This window comes from Clinocottus analis, unplaced genomic scaffold (genome assembly GCF_023055335.1).
Source record: "Clinocottus analis isolate CAN_PGR_092001 unplaced genomic scaffold, fCliAna1.0.p SCAF_13, whole genome shotgun sequence".
NCBI lineage: Eukaryota > Metazoa > Chordata > Actinopteri > Perciformes > Cottidae > Clinocottus > Clinocottus analis.
The window spans coordinates 15,792,148-15,815,038 of record NW_027175854.1 but is presented as its reverse complement, the minus strand read 5'-3'; the positions used below and the strand labels follow the sequence as shown (position 1 = coordinate 15,815,038).

The window sequence follows — 22,891 nt, the reverse complement described above, 5'->3', positions numbered from 1 at the left end:
CGCTCGACAAAGCCGCGACTGTCAGCTGTCCCGGCTCCTCGATGGTGGAACAAGCTCCCTATTGACGTCAGGACGGGCAGGAAGTGTCTACGTCTTCCCGCCGCGAGCTAAAAAACACATCTTTTTTGACTACACCTTGAGTGAGGAAGGAAGCGCCGTAGTGGCACTGACTGATAGCACTTTGTAGTTTGACAAATTGTACTTTCTTGCTTCTTTTTGCTCTGAGTTTGTTCACTTCGGACCAGTATCTTGCCACGAGGTTCTGCAGAGGTTAACTATTCCTCTGTGAACTTTTGACCCACACACACACACACACAGCTGTAATATAGAGCAGACAAGGACCAGACGGAGAGGTGATTTCCTCCCGCCGCAGCAGCCCGTATTACATTTTTAACTGGAGCTAATCCCTCCCATGTATCCCCCGCTGTGCTGCTCAGCATACCGACGCAGGACAAGAAGCGCTGTCTGCAGATTAGTCCGCCGCAGCGGGGGGAGGAGGGAGCTAAGTCTCTGGTGACGGCACGCCGGCCGGACTCGGATTATAAAACTGTTTTACTGTTACTTTGACGGCGCAGCGAGACAAACGTTGGTATTTCTTTTTTTGGAGCGCAGCGAGTCGATTCATCAAAATGAATCAGGGAAACATTTTCAGGGTTCTTACGGTCATGGAAAAACCTGGAAAAATGGAAGCCCATTTCCGCCACAAAAAAAAATTAGGACCAAAAAAAAATTAAAAAAATAGGACAAAAAATAAAAAATAAGGCCAAAAAAAATTCATGACCAAAAAAAAATGACAATTTTATTTTTTTTAAATATATTAGGACAAGACCACAACAGTCTGAAGCAGCTCTTTTGACATGGATTGTGAGTACATTGAGGACTACTTTAAACACAACAGATGAAATACTTCAAATGCTTGCTATTTCACATGGAATTGAACTGGGCAAACCAAAAAAGTCAACCAAAAAAAAAAGACTACGATTCTTTTTTGTGGTCGAAAAGGGCTTCCATAGGTTTCCAAAAAGTTTAGTCTAGCAAATGTGTTTAAAAGTCGTGGACATTTGTTTTGACGTTATGGAGTCACCCATTGGTCAGAATGTGTCTGAACCCTGAGAGCAGTCGTTGAACGTCTTCAGCTCAACAAAACACAACAACCAAAAGACGTCAGATTGTGTTCTGGAAAGACACACAAGGCTTTTTTTTTTTCCATAAACCAAATCATTACCTGACAAATTGATAAAACTATTTGCCCGTTCATCAACAAAGGAAGAAGTGTAATACCACGGATGAGTCTAATTCCGCTCCAAAGCGTTTCTGATGAACAGACGTGTGTTTTGTTGTCGTCTGGAAATAGCCGTCTTGTTGTTTCTTGTAACATCTGAAATAACTGCCTGCTGTTCCGCGGCGTATCGCTCCGGGCTGCTTTTCCTGACAGCGTCTCGTCAGCGGAAGCTTTGTGAAAAACTTTCTTTTGACTTTTATCGCGTCTCAGCGGACTGATAAATGACCGGTGCTTAAGACGTGGACGTCCGTCTGAGCGGCGCTGCCGGTTTAGGACCGAGAGCTGCTGATGGATGGAGGCGGAAGGCCTCATCCTCAATCATCCTCAATTAATGAATCCCCTCTGAAACTTTTACTTCCACCTCTTCCTCCTCCTCCTCCTCTTCTTCAACTGCTTTCCCGCTTCGCCCCGTGGACGAGCTGCTCGTGAAGCCGCACCAGAGACGATGTTCATCTGTGTTTTACGTGTTTTACGTACGTATGGAAGTCTTTTCAGTTGTTATCTCTGAGGGGCTGTAAATACAGAAAGAGCTGTCGTTGCCTTTTTGAAGGACTGAGAATTAATGACAGCCGCTTCCAAAATGTCAAGCGACACAACTACTTCCTTTTTTTAAAAAAACAACTTTTATCGCCTGACGTTACGCCGTGCGCATGCACTCGAGTACGTGTTTTTCCTTCAATGGACGTCGTTCATGCCGAACGAGCACACGGCGAAACCACTTATTCTAAAATATTACTGAGGCCTAATTAGGATATCCTCTGCTGCTGCACGGATCCATCGCACACACACACACACAGCTTGTGTTGCATGCTTTGCTCCTTCACAATACAGTGGTTAAGTTACTCTACAGCCATCCTGGGCGCGGCCTTTTGCGAACATCGCCGGGTTGTGTTTAGGAATTAAGCGCATTCACTTGAGCAAATTCCTCTAGTAATAGTTTTTTCCTGCAAATGTTTCATGGATCCTTTTGTTTATTTGATGCCCCGTTCTTGTCGTTGTGCAGTCTTCCAAACGATTCAGTCTCAAGTCAAGTCCATGACTCAGGACCTAAGTCAGTCATTCTTCCCTCGTCGACGGCCAGCAGACGGTGAACGTCTCTCTTTTTTTTTTTTGGTAACATTGTAGCTCTGAAGTTTGGGCTGACGGACGCGCCCGGTGTTTAATCGGCTGAGGAAATGGCTTTTAATTGCAGCCGGCTATCGTTAAAGAGCCTGAGGATTGCAGGTTGCGATGGGCATTAGTATGCGACGCCTCCCGGACTCGCGTTTCTTCCCCGTGTTGTTTTATCACCCGTCACCAGACAATTACGCCCCCGATGTTGTGCTCCGTTGCACGATCGCTCCGTCTCCTTCTCGTCCTCTCCGTACCTTCCGTCTTTGTCTTGCTTCATCTCTCTTTCACGCTTCATTGCACCTGGAGGCCAAAGCCCTCCGGAGAGGTGTCATCACGGACGCTGTATCGATGCCCGGACGCCTTGGCGAGCTTTATACACACACACACACACACACACACACACACTTACGTATGTGCAAATCACAAGACGTTAGCAGGTGGTTGCAGGTCAGTTATTCAATTTTGTGCATGAGCAAATAGGCCTGCAGTAGTGTGTGTGTGTGTATACGTGTGGCTGTATATGTGTGGGTGTATAGCACACACATCGACGTGCAAATCGCAAGACGTTAAGCAGGTGGTTGCAGGTCAGTGAACTCATTTTGTGCATCAGCAAATAGGCCTGTAACGTGTGGCTGTGCATAAGCATGCAGGCAAAGCGCAGCAAGTGGACTATTTAGTCTACTTTCCTCTCGTCAATCGACTTCATTTCATTTTCAAGACGTAAAAGAAATCGAAGGGCGAAATCAACATGAGAAAATCCAATCGCAGCACATTTTTCCGCCCCGAATTCTTGCGCTGTGAGGTCACACAACCTGACCTCACAGCGCACACACATCTGTGTTGTGTGTCCGCACAACCCTCTGCTGTGCTGGAATCGCCTGGAGACGCTCACCTTTCCTCTCCTCTGAAGAGAAGACTCTCTCCTCTCTCCTCTCTGCAGCCGCTGTCTCCAGCACAGCTTGTAGTGTTATTGCATTCAGCGCCGGCATCACACACAGTTTGTCAAACGTCCGTAATGTGATGCGACACGAGGGGCTCTGGTTCTTCGGTGTTCCACTGGGATTGCTTTCTTTTCTCTTTGAGGGAATCAGTCAATACCTTCCCCATCAACCCGTCAATATGTTTACGTAGTTTCCTCCATAATGTTCTTTTTTTCCCCTCTCTCATTTTGACGCTGGATTATAAGCTGCAATATTACAGAGGTGAGCCCCTCTCGGAGGAGACGGCGAAGTGTGTTTGGAGGGAGATAAAGAGGTTAGCTAAAGTCTGCTGCGCGGGCTCTGATCAGATCAGGAAGTGAATACTGAGCTCTTCTTCTTTTCTTCTCGCTCTCCTCCTCACCGCGAGGACCCGGGCATCATGTCTTAGTAATTCCAGCGAGATTTTTTATTGATCGCCTCCCCGATGAACAGCGTGGAGCGAGGGAGGAGAAAACGGAGAGAAGGTGAAGGCACCGACAAGGAGGAGAGAAAAGGAAAGGGAGGGAGGACGGAGGAGGCAAGAAGAGCGTTGCAGAAACTCAGTTAATGGACGTGGAGCCGAACGGCTGCAAAGAGGCACATCGACCCGAGAGCTTCTTGACGTCTCTGTTGGCGCCGATGTTACAGAGACTCTGTCTCCTTCCCTAGTCTTTACTCTGTCTCCTTCCCTAGTCTTTACTCTGTCTCCTTCCCTAGTCTTTACTCTGTCTCATTCCCTAGTCTTTACTGTGTCTCCTTCCCTAGTCTTTACTCTGTTTCCTTCCCTCGTCTTTACTGTCTCCTTCCCTCGTCTTTACTGTCTCCTTCCCTCATCTTTACTCTGTCTCCTTCCCTCATCTTTACTCTGTCTCCTTCCCTCGTCTTTACTCTGTCTCCTTCCTTCGTCTTTACTCTGTCTCCTTCCCTAGTCTTTACTGTGTCTCCTTCCCTAGTCTTTACTGTGTCTCCTTCCCTAGTCTTTACTCTGTCTCCTTCCCTAGTCTTTACTCTGTCTCCTTCCCTCGTCTTTACTCTGTCTCCTTCCCTCGTCTTTACTCTGTCTCCTTCCCTCGTCTTTACTCTTGTCTCCTTCCCTAGTCTTTACTAAACACCAAAAGCTAAGTTTACAGCTGTCGAACATTTAGCATTTAGCTGGTGACGAAGAGCAGGTGAGGTGATGACACCGTTATCCTTCTGTTTTCTGCCCGGCAACACAATGTTGGCGATTTTAAGACCCAATATGAGACAATATGTCCTGTTACACTCGCTGTAAAAGCCCCCGCAGTCTGACCTCGCTCCGTAATGATCATGTGCACTTTGTTGCTAAATTGGGAGCGCTGCAGCCCTTCCTGTTTTTTAGTGTGTGTGTGTGTGTGTGTGTGTGTGTGTGTGTGTGTGTTTGTGTGTTGAATAACGAGCCTTCGGGAAGAACCGCTTTTCATTTCCGTTCGGCCTCCGGTCCTCACAGTCAACCCAATGTGACCCTCACAGGAAGGACTGACTCTGTAATACTAGCCACCGGTCGGTCTCCAGGGAGGAGAAACTATAGGGGGGGGATGGAAAGATGAGGAGAGCGAGAGGATGGAGAGGCTGAAGTGGTTCCTGTTCTTCTCCCTCAGCTCTTTTGGCCCCCGACGCTGGAAAACCGGCCTCATCGATCCGTCAGGTTGCGTCATGTTATTGGGTTTCTACTTTTCTGCTCGCATTCAATTATTTTTTCCCCCTCGACCTATCTGTAACACAAATTACTGAACCCAAACTTTATCATTTCGAATTATGCCCCCCCCAAAATTTATGTATGTCCTTTTTGTGTGTACACACACACACACACACACACACACACACACACACACCTGGATAGCAGCCCTCGGAGCATCAGCAGGTTATTTTCCACTTAGTTTATTCTAATGAATCCCATTAGTTCCACAAACCATGACTTCTCCATTAACGGAGTTTGTTTATTTATTTACACGACAGAAGCAATCTGCGAACAAAGTATAACCCGTTATGCTCCGTTTATGCTTTGTTGGACAACATATCCTGCAAAAATCTTCGTTAAGAAACCGCAATGAATACATTTAAATGTCTTTTGGCTTCGCGTCACACGAGTATGGAAGCCCATTCCCGCCACGAAAAAAAAAGAAGTAAAATAAATCATCATTATGAGATAATAAAGTCAAAATTATGAGATAATAAAGTCAAAATTATGAGATAATAAAGTCAAATTTATGAGAAATAAAGTCAAATTTATGAGATAAAAAGTCATAATTATGAGATAATAAAGTCAAAATTATGAGATAAAAAGTCATAATTATGAGATAAAAAGTAATCATTAGTCATTAAACTCATAATTTTGACTTTTTGTCTTTTAATAATGACTTTATATCTCATAATAATGACCTTTTATCTTATAATAAAGTCATTATTATGGGATAAAAAGTCAAATTGATTATGATTATGACTTTATCTAATAATTATGATTTTTGTAGTTGTTGGAATTGGGCTTCCATGTACGAGTGCATCATCGCTTCGCCATCAAATAGTCTTTTTTGTGCACATACATTTTGTGCATGATTCACGTGACACACGGCTGTGTGAGGCGCTCTGTCATCAGCGTGTGATATTTGATATTTGATAAGACGCTTTCAAAATGGGCTGAATTAAGACAACGTGCTGGAACCCACGAGCCTCCTGCTGGTTTTCCTGCTCCAGTATTTCCCTTTTAAGGCCTTTTGTTTTGTGTAGCTCTCCCTCTTTGTATTGCTGTGGTTTGTATTACCATAGAAACACAATTGAGCTTGTTGTCATCGTCTCCTCCAGACTCCATGTTTTCTGCAGTAGTTTTTCCATCTTCCACCGTGATCTTGCAGATTGTGTCGTCTCTTCGATTTATATTTCAGCTTCAAAAATGTGCCGAAAAGAGATGTAAGCAGCCCCCCCCACACACACCCACACAGATGTGTGTACGCCAGCGCATTGGACGATACTTTATGAGTTTTTTACCGGCATGTAACCTCATCTACAGGGAGCTGCTGGTGTTTCCCAGCAGGACTCGGGTCCCCGTGTTCATTAGATGTGATCACCATCCCGCCTCCCTTCATATCCCTCCTGGCTCTGGGCTCGAGGTGGCAGCTTTTCTTTCCTTCTTTTTGAGCCATGGTTCGGCTGATGAGATGTGGCAGCGATACAGAGAGCGTTCTACTTCTCCTTATTAGCACTGAAGCAGAGGGAAGAGGGGAGGCAGGGAGGGGGGGATGAGGGGAGGGAGGGAGGGAGAGAGGGAGGGAGGGAGCGCTGCAGGATTGAGGGCATCATCAGAGGAAAGGCTGAGGGATGACGGGAGGGAACAGAAAAAGAGCTCTAGACGCTTTTTTAGGGTGTGATTGCTCAGACTTTTATAACACCGACGGTTCTGAAAGTCTATGACAACAAAGTGTGTATATATATATATATATATATATATATATATATATATATATATATATATATATATATATATAATCAGTCTCCTTCCCTAGTCTTTACTCTGTCTCCTTTCTTATATATACTCTACATGCCCGCCGGCTCTTCTCTGAAGCTATGCAGTCATTGGTTTCCGTAGATTTGAATGATGATCTGAGGTGAAGCGTCGTAGTGAACGAGGCAGTGAGCCAGCTACGAGCTTTATATCCACGTGAGTGATGTTGGTGTGATTAGGCAACATATTAGTTTGGTCAGAACTTAGTTTTATGACCAAAATACCTGCAAAACTATGACATTGTCCCGCTGTGTCTGTGTCCCTGGTGTATTCACAAAGCGGTGTGAAGTAGAGCTTAACAGATCCTCCATCGTGACTGGAGACTGGTTTGAGTCTCCTTCATAGAGCTCGTCAATGCTGCAGACTTTCCACCGAGGGGTGGTGGTCACAGTTTTCCTGCTTGCAACAGCATTACCATGCATATATATATGCAATATCATATTTTTGTAAGGAGAAAGGTCTTTTTTTCTGAACCACCTGGAAGAAAAATAACTCATTGTATGCCGTGTGAACTTGTGCAGAAAGACTGCAAACCACCCGTCACGCTCCCTCTATGAATAACGTAAAAAAGGCCCGTCAAACTGCAATGCATTGTGGGCTAAGACGCAGCTGCACTCTGTCCTCCACCAATACATCGTACCGGTCTCTAAGAGATGATCAGCGGTGGGAGGATCTCATTTTTACTTTCAGGCTCCTCGCAGGAATAATTCTGTCTCTCTCTCGATGTCTCTCTCAGTTTAATTCCTCAGTCTCTCTCCTCCTCTCTTTCATCCATCCGTCCTCTCTAATCAGGCCCGGCCTTCGCCTCGGCGGAGAGGAGGGAGGGAGAGAGTGGTGGTTGGAGGTTAGAGGAAAAGACCGTAATTGGGATGACATTTCCTGCCTATAAAGTGTTGCCTAAATTGTAACGCTGTCGGCACAAATGAGATTCCTGGACGAGAAAATATCATCAGGAACACGAGTGCAGGGACGCGTTTCAGTGCTCTGAGAGTTTGTCTTACAATGAATGTGTCAACATGAAATGGTTCTCTACAAAGTGATCTACATCTTATAGAAAGCAGGTATTTTCTATTCATTTTATTAGAAAAATGAAATGCTTGACGCCGCTGATGTCTTTTTCTCTCTCAACGCAGGGCTGCTGTTGTGCAGTGTGTATAGTTTTATTCATAATTGATATTTTCACTATCAGTAGATGTTTTAGGTCGGCCTATTTCTGCTACCGCTGCCAAGAACAGCATTCCCAGATAGAGAAAAGGTCAAAGGTCAATCCCGTGGGAGTTTCCCTGCGGCGTCAAATCATTGAATCCAGACTGGAGTTCACCAAATTCGACAAAGTGCTCTCTACTGTAGAGTCCAGATTCACCCGCCGAGAGTAGGACAGACTGACAGACAGACAGATACACACACACACACACACACACACACACACACACACACACACACACACACCTTTCTTTTCAGTCAGCTGCACCTCTGGAAGCGGCTCCATCCTTGAGCCTCTCCCAGACAGACATTGTCCTTAATCCACTGCAGCTTTGGCTTTATGTGTGTGTGTAGGGTTGTGTGTGCGTGTGTGTGGGTCATTGTCTTCCTGAAAGCAGATCGCAGGTTTCTTGCAGACTACATAATTTCTCCCCACAGGATTTTCCCCTTTTTTATATTCTTGACTTAATCCCGCGCCTCCGCCCTCACAAGTCTTCCCCCCCACACACACACATACACACACACACACGGCGTGACACTGCCCCGCTGTGCTTCGCGGTGGGGGTGCTGTGTTCATGGTGATGGTATTTAGTCTGATGATCAAGCGTTACATTTCTTAGACTCTCCCACGTGGCTTCATGGTGAACTGTAGCCAAGGTGTCATGGAAGGTTTGTCCTCTTTTTAGGGACTCTCTCTCTCTCTCTCCATCTTTCTCTCTCTCTCTCTCTCTCTCTCGTTCGGTGACTCTGGGATACGTTGCGTTTTCCCTCGAGCGCCCCTCACATCTTCACGTTGAAGTTTTTAAAAAAAAATTTTTAAACATGGTATTTATACTTTAGATACCTCTGCAGACACATTTGTAAAGGATTTGTGTTGCTTTGCAGACATTACTGCGATGTTGCGTCACAATAAAACACGCAGAGGCACTACATCATGATCTGTGATCACACATAACACACACGCATACACACCTGTGAGGCCACAATCTTGGTCTAATTGGACAATTTATTGAGATGCACATGTTAAAAGTTGAGATTGTGTGTGTGCTTGTGTGTGTGTGTGTGTGTGTGTGCAGCATGCCGTTCACCAGAAAGCGGCTCCGCTCGCTGCACATCAGCGGCTGATTGGCTCCCTGCGGTGCTCCTCTGATTATCCGGATGACAGGCTTTTTGCAGCAGCAGCTATAGAAACCGTCTGAGAGGCTCCGTCGCTTTCTCTCCTCCTCCTCTGTTCTTTAGAAGACCGTCGCTCTCTGTCTCTCTCTCTCTCTCTCTCTCTCTCTCTCTCTCCTTCCTCTCCTTCTCCATCTCCCTCTCTCTCTCTCTCCGTACATCTGTCACTCGCCTCTCTTCTTCTCCCTCGCTGGTTCCCCTGGTTTAACAAGCTGCCGGGGGACGTACATGAGAGCACCCAGAAGTTTGTTGAAGGGATCCAAACAAGGGCGTGATTCATCCCCAGATGGCTCCACTTCCTCCTCTCCTCTTTCACTCTTTGAGTTTTCGGGAGCTTTAACGTCTTGTATCCACATTTTATTTAGTTCTTCACCTGATGAATCCTATGCAGTCCTTTTGTAGAGGTAACTTTACTGCATATATATATTTAAAGTGATCCAAACTTTGGGAGGAACTTAATGATCCTTTCTTTGCTGCTTTCCATTTTCTCGAACGGAGACGAGTGTTTCGTCTCCGTTGACTCGTTGCGCAACAGAACAGCTTTTTAAAAATTCACTCTTTGAGCTTTTGAGTGGAAGTGAAGAAAATGTTTGCTGCTATTTATGTGAAAAAAATCTGAGCCCTGTCACTATTTTTCATCCTTGGAATTTTAAACAAGTCGTTTTTTTTCCATCTCTGGATTAAACTCAAAGACATTTTGTTTTCCTCCGTTTATTATAATCTAAAATTTCTCTTTTTTTTCCACATTCACTGGTCATTAAAACGTCATTAAAAAAAAAAAGCCTGTTGAGTCATTACACCATAGTGAACTGAGAGACAGTGATGAAGAGTTGATGAAGAGGAGATTTGCTCTCCAGTGCACAGAGAGTTTGTGAAGGAGTCTTTCTTGTTATTGATGCTCTTAATTCTGCTATAGTTTTAATATTTTATACGCAAAACGAACAAATCTGTTGATTCTGGTTGAAGCTTTCTCTTTCCATCTTTCCATCGGGGCTCGTTTGTGCTTTGAGTTGTGAGCATTGTGTGATTGGAGTGTTTTTGTTGGACAGATCAAAGTACCTTGATCATTTAGATAGCATCTGCACTCATTTACCTGCTTCCCTTCTCTATGAACACACACACACACACACACACACACACACACACACACACACACACACACCGGCGCATGAGAACCTGCAGACTGAACCTGAAGGTCTCGTCAAAAAACTATCGCAGGCCGACGAGAAGACGGAGGAAAAGACTGCAGAGTCACGACGACTGGAAACAACGAGGTGAATAGTGTTCAATAGTGACGGGAAGCGGCTGAAGGAGACGAGTCGGGTGCAGAGGGAGCGCGTGTGCAACTAAAAAACAGTTTAATATTCTAATTCAAATCCTTAAAAAGGGATCTTTTCTGCTTTTACCTCATCAGAAATGACAGAACCTATAAAGACACAAAGGTTTCCCTTTTGGTTCGTATGAGCTGCACGTTAGTGACGTCACAAATCTGCAGAAAAAGTGCAGGAACTAAGAAGAAGAGCGTGTGTTTTTGAGCGTAGTCATTATCACTCGTGGTTGTAAGCCTTGCGGTCGTTAACCCCGTGCTTGTTCTTGTTTTTGCTGCAGGACTTCCTCACAGACCTGATGATGTCAGAGGTGGACCGCTGCGGCGAGAACGAGCACCTCATCTTCAGAGAGAACACGCTGGCGACGAAGGCCATCGAGGAATACCTCAAGCTGGTGGGACAGAAGTACCTGCAGGACGCCCTCGGTGAGCGGAGCGGGGGGGAGGAGCCGGGGCGGAGCCGGGGGCGGAGCCTGTAGTCTGAGGAGAGAAAACAAATAAAGGGGCCGAAATAGTTTTTGAAAAGCCAAAACGATGAGCCGCTGTCTTCCTGTTCTTGTTCCATCTTTCTGCCGTTTCTACCTCTAAAACATAGGAAATTCATACAAATGAAGCGGCGGCAGTAGAATTTATTTATTAACCTTTTGGAAACCGTGTGCGAAAATCCTCCCGCTCCCATTTTAAGTCCCAGCATGCCCCATTCAGACAATCTTTTGGCATAAAATATGTAATTTTTGGACTGAAAGTCCTTCCTAACAGGACAAGTCTTTGTTTTATTGTGATTTTTGTTGCAAATTCTGATTCTTTAGGTCCTAATATTTCCAAAAAGGTGCCTTATTGACGCTCCGGGAGGCATTTTTGGGGAATCTGGCTCATATCATGCTGGATGTTCATAGTTACAATCAAAATATATTTTAAAAGTGATTTATTTTTTTTGCAGATATAAATTTTTTACCAAGAATTTGCTGAACAAATACATACAATAAACAACAGATATTGAAATTAATGTTGGGGTTCCTACAACAACTCAAACACAGGGGAAAAGAGGTATGGAGCCAACGTTGGTTTCCACAGTTGTCTCCGGGTTACTTTACAGACGCGTTGGTCCTCTCTGAAGCAACTCTTCCGTCTCTTTTAATGTGTGTTTCATAGGCTACATTTTTTTGACACCCGCTACCCTCCCTTACCTCGACAATGTCAGTCCAAGGTCACATCAGGTGTGTTTGTGCGCCTGCAGAGCGCACAACGAGCCCTCTGTTCGCTCCGTGTGCTTTTCCCGCGCTCCGATTCCGATGTGTACACATCGGCGGTTTAATCCTCAACCGGTGCACATCCGTCCTGCTCGCCACATCTTTCTCTGCGCGCTGCGAACACTTCTGCGCGACGTCTGTGTGCGTTTATGTCTTTTAGAAGAAGAGAAGCTGCCTCTGCCCGTCGACTCAGATAAATAGCGGGTGGCTTGTTTGATGCTTTTATGCACCACATTTTCTATTGTTTAATGTGTGTAAACTGCAGGAATCACAAGTCCACCTGTGAGCTCTGTCTTACAGCTGCTGGCTCATTAGGATCGGAGCATTAACGGTCTCTTATCCCTACGGAGGGAGCGAGGCGGACATGTTTTCATTTCTCACATGAATCTTCTGTCTCGTGCGTTAATTGTTTTTTCGCTCGTGGTTCAGCTTCTTCCGATATCAAAGTCTTCTTCCCCGCTGTTGCTCCGCTATAAAAAAAAATCCCTGCTGATATCTACGAATACCCATCCTCTTCATCTCCTGTGTGTGTGTGTGTGTGTGTGTGTGTGTGTTGTTGTTTTCAGGTGAGTTCATTAAGGCTCTCTACGAGTCAGACGAGAACTGCGAGGTGGATCCCTCCAGGTGTTCCTCCGGCGAGCTGCACGAACACCAGAGCAACCTGAAGATGTGCTGCGAGCTGGCCTTCTGCAAAATCATCAACTCCTACTGGTGAGTACGGCCTCCAGCACACACACACACACACACACACACACACACACACACACACACACACACACACACACTGTAGTGTTCAACAATGTCACCATAGTGCATGTCCATTCTGTTTTTGTACTCCTTTTATAACACAAAGGAAGAGCTTCGAGCATCTCTTACACCTTGATTTGTCTTGTAAACTAGCTTAAAAACAACATTAATGCCGTTGAAATGGTCTTTCATTTGGTTTTTAAAAGACATCTGTTGTTTAAAACTTGGATATGTGAGATGTTTAAGCAACGCCAGCTCCACCGAGCCAACGAACCGTTCACTGAGAGTCAAACCCGAGGCACATTCATCCTTCAACTCACTCCTACTTCCGACACCGTGTGGGAGTAACCTTTCAGAGCGGCGCTCAGGGGATCACACGTTCACTGCAATCAGAGGAAGTTCCTTTTTATTTGGTTTAAAAAATATTCAATGTTTCCATGAAAATGATGCTGAAATGGAAACAAAAGAAAACCAGCCCGGAGTCGAGAAAGAAATTCCAAAATAATGTTAATTTAGCGCCACGAGACGTATGGAAAGTGATTGCAATCAAATCAGTGACGGCTTCCTCCGTGTTGTTTTCACCCCGCGGCAAATGAGAGAGAGAAAGAGTAACATCCCATCAAACGTTCAAAATCAGATGCAAATGTTATGCCGAGACGCCGCCGATGGCTCCAGCGAGTGGCAATGTTTATCGTGAAAGAGAAAGAAATATATGTGTATATATATATATATATATGTGTATATATGTGTTTATTTCTTTTTCTTTGCCCATTGATAGGCCAAAAACTGGTGAATCTGACCCACCTTTGCATCCTTAAAGTTAAAGATCCTCAGGTTGTCGACCCTCTCTATTGACTGCGTTCATGTGGTTCTAGGTCTTCAAAAGCGACTCACTCTTTCTCTTTCTCTCTCTCGCTCTCTCTTTCTCTCTCTCGCTCTCTCTTTCCCTCCCTCCCTCTCTCCAGTGTCTTTCCACGAGAGCTGAAAGAGGTGTTCGCGTCCTGGCGACAGGAGTGCAGCAACCGGGGCCGCCCGGACATCAGCGAGCGTCTGATCAGCGCGTCGTTGTTCCTGCGGTTCCTCTGCCCGGCCATCATGTCGCCGTCGCTGTTCAACCTCATGCAGGAGTACCCGGACGACCGCACAGCGCGCACGCTCACGCTCATCGCCAAGGTCACGCAAAACCTGGCAAACTTCACCAAGTGAGTGTGTGTGTGGTTGTTTGGAACTATAAAACCACGGCACGCAGTTAAATAGTGCAGGAAAAATAAAATTCATTTAAATTTAAAAACAACAAATATATATATAGATATTTATAATTTATTTAAAAAAATAATAATTTAGCATATTTAGAATATATACAAAAATAATTAGAATTGAGCAGAACAATTGTGTAATTTCCTAAAAGAAATTATATATATAATACAAATTATGAAAATAAAATACTTTATTATACATAGCATATTTATCATATCTAAAAATAAAAATTGAGCCGAAAAAAAACAACAAAATAAATTGCATAAAAAAATATATGTGTGTGTGTGTGTGTGTGTGTATGTATGTATGTATGTATGTATGTATATATATATATATATATATATATATATATATATATATATATATACACACACAAAATTACCTTATTTAGAACATATTTGTTTTAAATTGTGGAATTAAAATAAAAGAAGTAACCTGTCTTCGTTCCTCTTTGTCTCGTTCCCTTTGTCTTCCATCAGATTTGGCAACAAGGAGGAGTACATGTCCTTCATGAACCAGTTCCTGGAGCACGAGTGGACCAACATGCAGCGCTTCCTGCTGGAGATCTCCAACCCAGAGACCATCTCCAACACGGCGGGCTTCGAGGGCTACATCGACCTCGGCAGGGAACTGTCCACGCTGCACTCCCTCCTGTCGGAGGTGGTGTCCCAGATGGACCAGGTGCTCATCATGACAACACCTGTACATCACATCACCCCAGCACATACGTTATCATACTGGAAATGCTCATGCATTAGTTTCTATCAACATGTAATAGACGTATATGGATATATAGATATTCTGCAGATACATTTAAGGATTCAACTTTGCAGACGGTCCAAAGGTTTCCAAAACATAATCACGAGCTCGAGGAGTTGAATCATGCTCCGACTACATAAGGATGTTTCTCGTACATCGATCAATAATTCATCAGTCATTATTCAATAATTCATCATTGCATTACATAAACAGAGAACACTGAAAAGTCAGAGGCCGGGTGAGGCATATTAATGGATTTACAAGGACGTCTGCGTCGGCTCTGCTAGCAGATGGGAAGCTGGTAATAATCAGGAAAAGGGAAGATTCAAGGTCCTGAATCCTTCTCTTTCAATAATTCAGGATTCCCAGTGAGTCTGGTTGAGTCCATCAGACTGGCCGACCTCATGCATTATTCAGCATGTTGTCTGAATAAGAGATTTGATTGCATGGCATCTGGAAAATAACTAAAGGAACATGCTCGGAAATGAAATCCAATTAATTCCCCTCTCGGCGTAGTAATATTTGATTTGGCTTAAAACGTAATTACGTCTTCTTTTTTCCCCCAGAGCGCCGCCTCCAAGCTGGGCCCGCTGCCCAGGATCCTGCGGGAGGTGAACGCGGCGCTGTCCAACCCGTCCTGCGTGGCGATGACGCCCGGGCCGTCCTCGGAGCACATGAGCTCGCCGCCCGCCGAGGCCGGCTGCAGCATCTCCACCGGCCTGCAGAAGATGGTCATAGACAACGACCTATCGGGGTGAGACTCGCTCAATCAACATCCGGGGACCACGGGAATTTGAAGCTTTCTATTTTCTAGTTGTCTATATTGGAGAGTGAGGAGAGCGGCGCAGGAAAAGTGTATATTGGTGCTGCAGCTGCTGGCGAAGTCGTGCAAACCCTAAATATAGGAGGATTCATATGTGTCTGGTTCTGCTCCTCCTCTGCTCATATAACAAACCAAACTAATTTAAGTCTTTGAAGTGCCATAAATATAAATGACTCCTTGTGCAAACAAAAAGTCAAGTCTTCCACTGTCCTCATATTACTGAACAAACAAAATAAAAGAAGTCTCCAAAAGTTAATAAACCTGCAACCTTTGGAACGGCTCGCCAGTTTTTTTTCTTCAGAAGGCCGGTCTCCAATAAATCCCAGTGCCGCCCCCAGTAGATTGTGTTCTCCCACGAGCGGACGTGCCCGAGTGTTAATGTTTGGCAGCGGTGAGAGCGCCACAGCCGCCGCCCCTGCTTGTTTTACAACCGGCCAGATGAGACCCTGTTTACTCCAGTGGATGAATACTCGCTCCGACTCGCACCGTATCGCGCTCATCTTCCCCGGCAGAACAACGGCAAGGTGACACTTATAAAGATTAACGTGACGGCATCGGGAGGGGAGGGGATGGGGGGAGGTGGGGGATGTTCTGAGTAATAGACCAGACGTGAACGCCAGTAAACACAACACCCGGAGCGCGGGGTGAGGCCGGATGAGATCATACGGGAACAGGGAGATGAGGACAACAGGAAGGCAGTCAGACAGCTGGTATCATCGCGGTGATCGGGGCGGCCCAGGATCAATACAGCTAATTAAGTCATGTCCCTTTATGACCTGCAGTCAGAGCCTGCCCTCTACTTCCATCACACTGTTTGCTCATATATTTACTCACGTGGGCTCTCACCTAATTGCGTCGCATCGCATGAAAAAAAAGTAGGAGAATGGGAGGGACAGAAATTGAGGAGAATGAGAGAAGAAGTTAGGACGGAAAAGGGTAAATGGCACGAAGGGAGAAGGACACGAAAAGAGGGCGGAGATGAGCATGATGTGAATGATGGAGATTATTAGACGATAAATCACGACTGTCAAGGTAATTGTCTTCTGGCAATAAAGCCTCCATCTGCCGACTGTAGGGAAGGAAGGGAGAGAGGGATGGAGGGAGGGAAGGTGAGGAGACGAGGGACGAAGCAAATGAGTGCACAAAAAAAACAGCTGGATGACTCTAATCCACTTCATGCTCAACGTTTACCAGTAGCTAACGGTAGCTAATGTGCTGCTAACAGGTCATTGTGCCGTTTAAGGAAGATGTAACTTCTGATTGTAGAATATGTTTCACTTTAAATCCAAAAACAATGAGGAAGACAAAACAAAAGAGTGATGAACTGGACCGTAAATATGTGTTATGCCGCCGGCAGCTGGTAATACTCCAAAAAAAATATCCTGCCTGCCCTCGCCCGTTACCGCCTGATATTATGGCTCTAAATCGAATGAGGCCATATTTTCCACACATTATGCCTTAGGCGCTTTTAGCGACCGGTTGTATTACTCTTTTGTGTTTCGATCCGTTTCATGTCCTCCCGGATGATGTGACGGTGTGATTTACAGATGTAACCGGTCATTGGAAATAAGCATTTTGATTTGACGTTGTTTTTTTGTATTAATGTCTTCAGTCTTGAGAAAATGTAGATGTAAAAATAGGTAGCTTTTTGTAAATAACCCCCCGGCCCAGTGGTTGAGAACAGTTGCTTTAAGACGCATCACTGATTCAGACTCTTCTCCACTTGTTCTAGTGCTACTGTTACGGTTGCGTAGCATTCTTTGCGCTAAATGCTAAACTTAATCTAAAGGTTTCACTTCAGGAACTCTCAACGTTTTTTTTCATTGATAATTCATTACGTAAAAGTCAGGTTACAAGAGTCTACTACCTTTGGTGTGTGTCTCCCGCTGTAGCAAGCTAGCGCTGCTGCTAGCTCCCCGATGCTGCCGCTGCTACTGCCCGCGTACCCGCTGCCCGAGTTGGGCGTTGAGCCGGGGCTGGTCCCGCTACCTTTGGTGGTTGTCGGGGAACTAGCGTGAGCTAACGGGTAGCTAGCAGGGAGCTAGTGGGTAAGTAGCTGGATACAGCGGGGAGCTAGCGGGGAAACTCACCAAAGGTAGTAGCGGCTTGTAACCCGACTTTTACGGTAACCTTTTTTTTAATGTATCCATTTATTTCCTTTTGCGATATTTTGCATCATACCTTGTCACACATCGCTGCCTGTCCAGCGTTTGAATTTCCATACGGAGAAAAATGTTTCTAATTTCCAACATTTCCTTTTTTATTTTTATTTCCAGATTAGTGGACTTCACCAGGTTACCGTCTCCTACCCCGGAAAATAAGGACCTATTCTTTGTGACGAGGAGCTCGGGGATCCAGCCTTCCCCGGCACGCAGTTCAAGTTACTCTGAGACCAACGAACCCGACCTGTGCATGGCCAACGGCAGCAAGAGCCTGTCCATGGTGGACCTCCAGGACCCGCGCAGCATGGACGGCGGCCCGGGTCCGAGCTCCTCGGACGGCTTGGGCGATTGCCCGCTCTCCGGGGTCGGCGGGTGGTCGGCCAGAGTCCCGCAGGGCAACATCCCGGGAGGTCCGACTCTGAGGAGGCCGGTCCAGCCGCCTGGCAGCACACTGGGCACGGAGAGCACGCCGGGGCGACCCGCCCAGCTGCTCGCCCCCCTCTCCTTCCAGAACCCCGTCTACCAGATGGCGGCCTGCCTGCCCGTGTCCCCTCGCGGGATGACCGACTCGGGGTCCGAGTGCCACAGCTCGGTGAGCTCCCACAGCAACAACGAGGACGGGCCGGCGGGAGGGAAGCACGCCTTCTTGAACCACGGCGGCGGAGGAGGAGGCGGTGGCGGCGGCGGAGGAGGAGGAGGCGGAGGAGGTGGTGGCGGCGGGAGCAGCGGGGACGAGTACACCAGGCGTTCGGGGGAGTTCAACCGCCGGCAGCTGTCGCTCACGGAGACGCAGCACCAGCCCACTGTCCCGCGGCAGAACAGCGCCGGCCCCCAGCGGAGGATAGACCAGCCCCCGCCCCAGAGCGTCACCCGGGGACGCACGCCGCCGAACCTCCTCAACAGCGGGCCCTACCCGCGGCCCTCCTCCGGCAACATGATGACGTCGTCGCCCGACTGGCCCGGCAGCGGCGCCCGGCTACGGCAGCAGTCCTCTTCCTCCAAAGGGGACAGTCCCGAGACCAAGCAGAGGGCCCACCAGCACAAGCAGGTACGGGACTCGCTGCGCGGCACAAACACACAAGGATATTCATTAGGTTGCTAATTCGAGGCGTTCAAATTACTGTGTTTTGTCTGGTGGCGTCTTAAAGAAAGGCTGCGTGGGCGGCGGCGGCACATTGCGCCCTGGTGAACTCCAGTCACTGTGCGTGTAATAACAGTAATTTGCACCCAGGCAGCTCATCGCTTCACCACTGTTTTACTGGTCAAGTTTAATGGGCTGGGGAGGAGGGTGGCGGAGGCACAATTAGCATCTTATTAACTAGCGATATATGTGCTAATGGACCTCGCGGGCACAAACGGATGCATGTTAGGTGTGTGTGTGTGTGTCTGTGTTTGTGTGTGTGTCACAGTGGGAGGTTTCCATCTCTCCTTTGCCAGTAAGTCTATGTTCAATATTGGCAGGTGAATGGTTGCCCTTCATAACTGGCTTAAGGTATCTGCATATTACCCATGATGCTTTGCTCTCCCCTCTATGGAATATTACAGGATTTTTAGATTGGCTTACGGATGGAGCCGAAGCTTAATTTGATCTGATTGTTAGAGGAAACTCTGCACACTCGATCTCTCCAGGACCCTTGAAGCCACTATGTCGTTATCGTTTTGTTAAAAAAAAAAAAGATTATTTTTGGACGGTAACGCCGGTCGCTCCATCGCTTTTTGGTCTTGAATGAAATATCTCAACCACCATCACCTTGGCCGTGAAGCTTTGTTTCCTCGGCACCGTCAGCAGGTCAAAGTCTCTCTGTTGACCGATGAATTATGTCGACATTTACAGCATTTGCCGAGGATGAATCCTGCTGACTTTGCCTCTCGTGACACCGCGAGGCTGAAAATTTGTGGCTGTGTTTCGGCCGCTGATGAATTGATTGACGTGGAATCTCGTTTGTGTTCCCGGTGGTGAACTTTATGATTATTATCAGGTCAATTTCTAATCTGTATTTTATTCATGACCAAATACCAGTGTCTTTACTGGTCATTAGCAAATGTTAGCATGCTACTTGCTAAACTAAAGTGGTTAAACCAGCTATCTTACCTGAAATCTTTGCATAGTGGCTTTAAGTGTCCTTAAACTGCGCGTGTGACATCAGCATGTATAGATAATGTCTCTTTATGCATTAAATGAATGTGGAGTTATATCTTAATTCAATCTGTCTGGATTAAAAGCAACTAGTTGATGCTCTCTATGAAATACAGTCACGTAACGACGTAGCTTAAGTTCTGATACATTTTTATTTTATTCATTTTTGTATATTTCGATATTCTTCATCAAAAGACCTTAATGAACTATAAAAGCATCCCACATCTCCTCCAAACAGCCCACGGCCACCTTCTCTACTCATCTGTCCATCAGATCACACACGCACACACACACACACACACACACACACACACACACACACACACACACACACACCTTAAAGTTTCAGCGTCGGCCTCCTGGCTGATTTCCATTTCTCTCCTTTGATCCTCCCGTATTTACCTTCCACGCTACTAGTGCGACACTGCAGGTGTACACACTTTAAATGGGTGCTGTTCTGCATGTGTGTGTGTGTGTCTGTGTAAGCGTGTGAGCGTGCAGACACAAGGGGGCGTGTCTCCATTCCACCTGCTGCTTCCAGTCCAGATGATTTGGTGCATTTCAAGCTTATTTCTGTTGTTTCTGTTCTGTTATTGCAACCTTCCCTCCCCCCCGCCCCCCCCTTCCCACCCTGTCACTTGCACTCGGCTCATGTACGTACGTATGTGTGTGTGTGTGTGTGTTGTGTTCACTAGGCCCCCTCCCCAGTGAACCCCAGTGCGCTGGACCGCACAGCAGCCTGGCTATTGAATATGAATGTGCAGTATTTAGACCATGAGGGGACGGAGCGCGAGTCACTGAGAAACAGAGGGGATCTGACTCTGGTGGAGAAGGTAACCGGCCTCTTCATCCAACCTCTGACCTTCTACCAAACACCTCCTTTCACCACCCACCTCAACCTTCAGCCCTGATGCTCCCTACTTAACTCTCCTTCCTCCCTGCTCCCATCATTAGCTCCCTGCATACACCTCCTCCCTCCCTCTCTGCACTTAATTGTCTGCTGGATTTATTGCCACTCTGCCTTTTTCCTTCCAAGCCCGAGGTCCCTTAGACGTGTCCAAATCGTCACTTAGAGTCGTGATATGCACATTAATAACAGGTAAAGCGGCGATGTTGTGCGTCAGTCTGGCTCTGCATGTGACCCCCATAACGTCTCAATCTCCTGCCAACACGTTTAGGAAATTGGCTTTTTCAATGTTCGGTTCGGTTTTGTTTCTGGGATGTTTATTTATTTTTTGCCGTTTTCACAGCCGGCTGCCAATCGACTGCAGGAAAGTCAGAGCCACAGCAATGTGAGCCGAGAGTTTGGGAAAACACAGTCGAGATGATCGCTAAATACAAACAGAGAACACCGGCGTGGTTGTAAAGCGAATATCAGGACCACTCTCACCGTCGATTCTTTTTAACTACTGCTCTGAAAAGAAAGTCAGAAAACTGTAATAAAGAGATTCATTATTAAAATAAATAATGGCAGCTCTCTATCAATTTATCCACGAATCATTACATCTAAGGATGCACTTCCTGTATCGTCTCCTGCAGGAAGAATGAGCTCTTTAGTTACTTCATTAAAATAGGAAATGTCCCTCAGGCTTGAATAACTCGGCAGCGTCTTCCTTGCCATCTATTCGAATGAACTTAAAGCCCAAAGCAGGTGTGTGTGTGTGTGTGTGTGTGTGTGTGTGTGTGTGTGTGTGTGTGTGTGTGTGTGTGTACATGCAGTACACTCACACGGTGTTGGAGCTTGTGTGTGCGCTTGCTTGCATCGGTGTGAGACAGAAAGAGTTCCTTTCCTTTCCTCCTGTACAACCGTTCAGCTTCGCATTCCATGCTTTTGATTGGCCGCCGTCCATAGTGAGCACGAGTCTGTCATCCCGACACATCTCATGTGCTTCACGGGAGCCAGCAGCCCAGACGGGGGAAGAGCAAACCAAAGAAGGCAGCGACTCCGGTCCTAAAGAAGCCTTTCGCAGCACGTCCTGAAATAGCCGAGCGAGCGGCAACGAGAGAGAAGGACTGGAAACCAGTACGTCTCCCACTGCGGCTCAAATGCTGCAGCTAATGGTCCACGCAGTCCTCACATGTACAGGCAGACTGCATGTATTCAGGGCTCTGAGGCAAATGAGGGAATAGGAGGTTTGTACACGGGCAAGAATAAGACACTATTTTGCATTTATTATAATAAAAAGAAAATCCCATTTGTTGTTTTCCAGTTGGATGCCGCTGAATACGTAAGAGCTTCATTGCATAGCATGAAACATGCATGAAACACAGCCAGGCAAAGACTGTTGGGCCTTTTTTCATAGTTATCTTTTGAGGGATTAATGTCATTCTTTCCCCCCCAAAAAAGATGCGGGATTTCTGTTTCGTACGTTATTGCAAGATGAATACGAGGTTTATACTTTCACAAATAACAAAAAGGAAAATAATACTCAGGAGGAAAACATTTATTTATTTGGAAAAGAAGCACAATACCCTGACCAAGAAGCAGACCAGAAGAATGATTAATACTGAGCATCCATGTAATCATTGTTACTAGTTTAAGGTATTGTTAAGCACTGTTCATCAGGCCTGTATCTCTGTGTACATTTAATGTGCATGGTTTATACGCCTCTCTTTCATACTACATGTTATTATGTCATATATAGACTTGTATTCAGAGAGAGAGAAATACAGTAAATGTCATTTCCCTCTCAAGAGATGTAGTGACAAGAGAAGAGAGGTTATTAGAGATGGACTGAGGAGTCGGGAAACGCCGATAATGAATGCGTTCGAGGTCGCCGCTCCTCCTGGGAAGAGCTGGCCGACGGGAGGAGAAACAAAGCGGCAGAGTGACGTGGGAAAAATAAGTGGAAGGTGGTGAGGAAAGACGGGCGTAGCCCAGCAGCACCCTGACAGCACCCTGACAGCACCCTGGCTGTGTGTGACTGAGTCTGACCCCCCAGGGTGCTCTGCGTGTTCTCCATCAGGTGTGATGCTCAGAGGAACCGGACGCTCGCTGCTGTGCTTGTTTTATCGAGGCCGTTAGACGTTAAGTGTATGGTTAAGACTTTATTTTATTTTGGGTTTGTGTCGTAATGACGGAGAAATCAGACAGAAATAGGAAGAAATATCAAGTGCAGATGAAGCCGAACGGGATGCGGCCTTTTCTCCCAGACGACGACGTCGGGGATGTGAATGCTCCG

At 46.2% G+C, this 22,891-nt stretch overlaps 1 protein-coding gene across 5 annotated transcripts in view; it reads left to right on the top strand.

Annotated features, from left to right (window-relative positions):
• The window catches only part of LOC137783872 (disabled homolog 2-interacting protein-like), a 108,419-nt gene that overhangs the window by 80,707 nt on the left and 4,821 nt on the right, over positions 1-22,891 (top strand). For all 5 annotated transcript variants that reach the window (XM_068574210.1, XM_068574211.1, XM_068574212.1 and 2 more), the window contains 7 exons: positions 10,856-11,000; positions 12,391-12,535; positions 13,537-13,773; positions 14,308-14,509; positions 15,154-15,341; positions 17,687-18,620; positions 20,405-20,542. In XM_068574210.1, the coding sequence (XP_068430311.1) occupies positions 10,856-11,000; positions 12,391-12,535; positions 13,537-13,773; positions 14,308-14,509; positions 15,154-15,341; positions 17,687-18,620; positions 20,405-20,542 (1,989 nt within the window). The remainder of the gene's footprint in view (positions 1-10,855; positions 11,001-12,390; positions 12,536-13,536; positions 13,774-14,307; positions 14,510-15,153; positions 15,342-17,686; positions 18,621-20,404; positions 20,543-22,891) is intronic.